This window comes from Vollenhovia emeryi, unplaced genomic scaffold (assembly GCF_000949405.1).
Source record: "Vollenhovia emeryi isolate VEMERY1.0 unplaced genomic scaffold, V.emery_V1.0 DF939120.1, whole genome shotgun sequence".
In the NCBI taxonomy this organism is placed as follows: domain Eukaryota; kingdom Metazoa; phylum Arthropoda; class Insecta; order Hymenoptera; family Formicidae; genus Vollenhovia; species Vollenhovia emeryi.
In genome coordinates, this window is record NW_011967246.1 from 4257229 (window position 1) to 4262076 (window position 4848).

The 4848-nt window shown below is 39.9% G+C and overlaps 2 protein-coding genes across 5 annotated transcripts; one reads left to right on the top strand and one right to left on the bottom strand.

Moving 5' to 3' along the window:
• The first annotated feature begins 258 nt into the window (after positions 1-258).
• On the top strand, positions 259-2494 carry LOC105570671 (39S ribosomal protein L46, mitochondrial). Its single transcript, XM_012028076.1, has 4 exons — positions 259-456; positions 1201-1560; positions 1758-1900; positions 2037-2494. The coding sequence occupies exons 1-4, from the start codon at positions 405-407 to the stop codon at positions 2307-2309; spliced, it is 828 nt and encodes a 275-aa protein (XP_011883466.1). The 5' UTR covers positions 259-404; the 3' UTR covers positions 2310-2494.
• A 111-nt stretch (positions 2495-2605) lies between these two features.
• LOC105570672 (probable 18S rRNA (guanine-N(7))-methyltransferase) lies at positions 2606-4848 on the bottom strand. 4 transcript variants are annotated; one of them, XM_012028079.1, is made up of 6 exons: positions 4778-4848; positions 4492-4634; positions 4344-4381; positions 3793-3971; positions 2939-3365; positions 2606-2823 (listed from the first exon to the last, which is right to left on the bottom strand). In XM_012028079.1, the coding sequence occupies exons 2-6, from the start codon at positions 4528-4530 to the stop codon at positions 2679-2681; spliced, it is 828 nt and encodes a 275-aa protein (XP_011883469.1). In that variant the 5' UTR covers positions 4531-4634; positions 4778-4848; the 3' UTR covers positions 2606-2678. The 4 variants fall into 4 exon arrangements, with proteins under 4 accessions (XP_011883469.1, XP_011883468.1, XP_011883470.1 ...); XM_012028078.1 differs by having other exon boundaries at positions 4715-4842; XM_012028080.1 differs by having other exon boundaries at positions 4788-4802.

Sequence of the window (4848 nt, forward strand, 5' to 3'; positions counted from 1 at the left end):
ATAAGACTATACATCGGAATACGGGCAGGTAGAGATTTGAGTAGGGACAGGAGGACATAACTCATGACATGGGACACAACTAAAATTGGGCACTGCATCACCTGCTTGAAAAATGAGCGTAGCACGGACACGCACCAAGTGCAGATTTTATCGGCAGTGCTTGAAAATGGGTGTAGCGAAATAGTTCCAAAAATGAAAATTGGCGTAAGGCGCTGGAATCAGCCGAGTAAAATGCCGGCGTGGCCGCTCTCAGGTTCCTCTCTTCTATGCTCTATGATCCTAGCGCGATATAAAATCTATCGAACGGCAATATTGTAATCGATCTTGAATCGTCGAACGGCCGGCGATACATCGAAACGGCCGTAACGATTATTTTTGTGAGGTTATGAGATAACCACGTTAAGATGTTTAAACAAATTCTCCGATCCGGGTGTAACTTAAATCAGATTTTACCGGGTAGGCAGAAGTAGTTGCTTTTTCCTCTTCTATTCGAGTATTAGGAGACATTAACTTAAAAAAGCGGTAACTCTAGCTGTACATTGTTAACCTTCAACGAGAGCAGAAAGGAGACTTGTGACATTTCGACGGGAATTAAATTAACAATGGATCCTTCCGTAAAAACCAAAATGTTTAAAACAGTTTTCTTTTTAACGAAAACTTCCTTCGAGACAAAAGGCTTGTTTCCTGTTGCTACACCGGTGAATTAGTGCAATAAATTCAAGTAAGACAAGTATATTTTTCTCATTCTAACTTACTGCACTAGTTCACCAGTGCAGGAACAGAAAACAGACCTAAAGTAGCATAGAACCTACTGAAAAATTGAATTCTTATAAAACAGTTCTTTTGTCTCAATCGTGTAATTTTGTCACGTATGTCCTTCTTGTTCTAACCGACTCAATTTCATTATAAGGCTGATGGCAGAAAACAATCTGTAATCGCTTAAGACTGTCTAAAGTCGTAGACGTAAGGCAAGGCAGAGACAAACTTAAGTCGCGAAAGTCTATTGTACACCACTTAGGTTTTTTTCTGCCTCGCCTTACATCTATGACCTAAGTCAGTCTTGCGGATTGTTCTCTGCCATCGGCCTAAGGCCCGGTCTATGATGAGTCGTTGGTCGTTTTCTTTCACTCGAAAAGAAACAGGATTAATATATATTTCTGACTAATTGCACGGTTAATACCTCGTAATATCTTTACACAGCTACTTCGAAAAAGACTGCCGCAATATGTCCCAATGTGATCCAGCATCGAGACACCCGGACGTTCTGTACCGCCACGGCTACGGGAAAATGGGATTTGTACAGCGCTGTCTGTTTAGAACGTCATCCGGTTATAACGCAGCCAATGCAAGAGATAGAGCAGAAGTTTCACGATCTGTTAAAGAAAATTGAATATGAAAACAGTCTCAAGTCCGATTATGAATTAAAGAAGATAAAAGAGGAGAGACAGAAAAAGTCAGGCGACAAGGACAGCGCGGATATTTTAGTGCAAACTGCACAGGATCTTGAGGACAGTTTTCAGGAGGAATTGAACAGTTTCAAATTTGCACCAACCATTACGAGTACGCGTTGATCTTTTCTCTGCAAGTGCACGAGATAAAATCTCGGAGCAGAAAATACACTTAGAAAATCAATCGTACAATATCGAATTCTTTAAGCGAAAGCGTATTACGAAAGGAAGACTTACTTTATGTATTGTACGACTCAGATATCATATTTTTCTTATCGTAAACGATTCATTTTCCTGCGTTATTTTCAGAATTTGACGAACAAAACGTAACGTCGACTTTAAAACGTAGATTGGACAAAAATTTGCTGTTGCTGGTGCAACAAAAAGTAGGCGATTCACATTTTTGGATACCTCCCCAAGGTATTCGAAGGGAAGGGGAGACCATGAGACAAGTAAATCTACAATTTCTGTCTGCAATTAATTTTACATGCGTGTAAAACCTCGGCGAGGATAAAAAATAATTCGGTGATAGTATTCTTAATATTAGGCAATTTTTGGCAATAATTCCTAACCAATTCTCCTTTATAGACTGCGGAGAGAGTATTGCATGATACATGTGGTGCAAAAATGACGGTGAAGTTTTATGGAAATGCACCTATCGGATTCTACAAATACAAGTATCCCAAAAAGCTTATCGAGCAGGGAAGTCACGGCGCTAAAATATTTTATTTCTTAGCGAAACATATGGACGGGGATGTCACTAATGGCGTAAAGTATCAGTGGTTAGATCACGAAGAATCAGAAAAAGTATTACCTAGTGGAGTGCAACAGTGTATTTCACAATTTATGTTATTCACTTAAAAAAATATTAAAATATTGCCTCGTCCTTCTTCACTTCTTATTGTCGATATCTTGTCTATTGCTATCATAATATTAACATTATAAAGTACTCCTAATATCCTTTTCAATTAAAGGAACATATTTCCTTTCACGCAAATATTTGACGTACAGTCACAATTATTAAATTTTATTTTTTATATTCTTTATATTCTTAACAAAAAATACCTTCTCGACGCATCTTTTTATTATTGAGGAAAGTATCTCGTTACGCATCTCGTATTACTTTTAACTCGTAGAATGACGTAGAAACACAAAAATTTATTAGATTCTGCAAATTTTACTAATTTATTATATCAAATTATAAAAATAGTGTTTTATGTTATGTACACTTCAGAATCGTCCAGATCTCTTTCGTCCGGTAAACTTGGAATTTTCTCTGACCTCCTTTCCTTGCCGTCGTCGCCTTTCTTTCTTCTCTAAAATCCAGTCCCTACTTTTCTTCAAGGGTTTGCCCCTCGCTTTCTTTGTGTACTCCCTACAATGTAAAATGTGCGAAAAGTTATCGGTATTTCTGCAAGGTAAAGATACAGTTGAAGAAATATTAAAGACGAGTGTGCAAATTACAATATAACGTAACGAGAGAATCGTACCTTCTTGAATTGGCGGCAGTTCGTTTATCTTCGTTCTCTACGCCCAGTGCCTTCGGAAGCGGAGCCGCTCCGCCGGTCATTAAAACCAAGAACATTTTCTTTGCCTTCGTGCTGTTTGGAAAATCGACCACCACACCGCCGAAAAAGCCGGCTTTCGTGGCCTGTGCTGTGATCAATTCAACCTGTTCGCTGTTCTCCGGATAGAATTGTAACACTGCCCTCGCGCTTCTCGACAGGCACGCGTACAACGCCGAGAAGAAACAATACAAGCGTTTCGTGGGATAGTGCGAAGCTTTGTTCGCATAGCACAGCCACTGAAGGGCAGAAATACTAACGGCCCCATCAAAAGTACCAGCCCGAAATGGCAATCCCTGACCTATATCTCCCAATAGTAAGTCACCGTCTGTTTCTCTCTCAGCAGCTACCTCTAAAAAATAATGTGTCAACACGTGTACCAGAGTGTATACTTGGCGTCATGAATGCCTTTACACCTGAAGAGACGCCAAAGATATCCAGTGGGAAAATTTATTTTAATAAAATTAATTGTTCCATCGGAATATATTGAGCTTGACGCCTATTTTCAGATGTAAAAGCATTCGTGACACCGAATGTACACTCTGGCGCATGTGCCAAACAATTGCCAAAAATTGCCTAACATTACATATCGACTGATCTCTTTTGCAAGGTCGTATCTTGATTTTATACAATTCCTGATTCCCCCAAGCGCTCATTCCGGTCCAGAGAAACTGAAAATTATGTAAAATCGAGATACAACCTCGTTGAAGAGATCAGTCGATATGCTGCAAGGCACATATTGTTAGAAGACAAACGTACTACGCAATGCAAATACTTACCAAGCATAGCTGGAGAAATGTCCATGCCCATCCATACATGTCCCTGATCTTCCAATACGCTGCCACTGAGGCCTGATCCGCAACCGATATCCAAAAGCAAGCAGCTCTGATCCTCGGGTAGCACAAGAAGTTCTATAGCACGTTCGCACATCTGCACTTGAATTTCTATCATACGAGAGCTGCAAAAACATAGATTTCGTTATAAAGACATAGGGTGCTTTACAGCAATGTACAGTGTGTTGCACGCGACACTGCGTAACATAGCGAATCGTTTCATCTTTTGCCATTATTAAGCCTAATCTACAATGCGCTCTTCGCGCCTACAAACATTCTATTTCGTAGCCAATAAATAAGTTTAAAAGATTTGTGCAAGTTGATAAATTATACATCGTACAATCGTACGTTGCCGACAAAGTTTCTGAGCGCTTTGACTCGCTTATATAAAATAGAATGTTTCTAGACGCAGAGAGCACGTTGCAGATTAGGCTTCAACAATGATGAAATGATTCTGTTACACTGTGCTAATCTGGGTCTCTCGCTGGAAGACTTACCTCTGCGTATATTTCGTCGCTTCCGTTTTATCGTAATACTGTCACAGAGAAAAATGGAATTAGCTTCTGTCTTGATTTATTAATGCTTTCTTTTAATTTATATAATTTGCAAGCAAAGAACAATCGCTAGTCGGCCAAGTTAACTTACCACCTCGGGCGGCGCCGTACGTTCTGGACGCTTAGACATCTTGATTAATATTTATTCCGTCTTCCAATACAGCTTTTATCGCTAATAACGAAGGAGAGCCTCTTGCTCACCGTTTTAAACTACTCGGCGAATAACCTCCGACGCTAAAAATAATCTCGATTAGGCATCGGTGTTATTGCACTTTTGCTATTACCGTATGATCTCTTATCGAACACGTCCTAACAATTTGCCCGCTTCCAACGATGCTCGATAAATCAACAATATATCTTTTCCAGCAGAAAGTAACCTCAACAAACCGCATGTCTAGCTCGCGAACGACTCCACAGGCACCCGCTCCACAGTAAAGGCCTTCACACC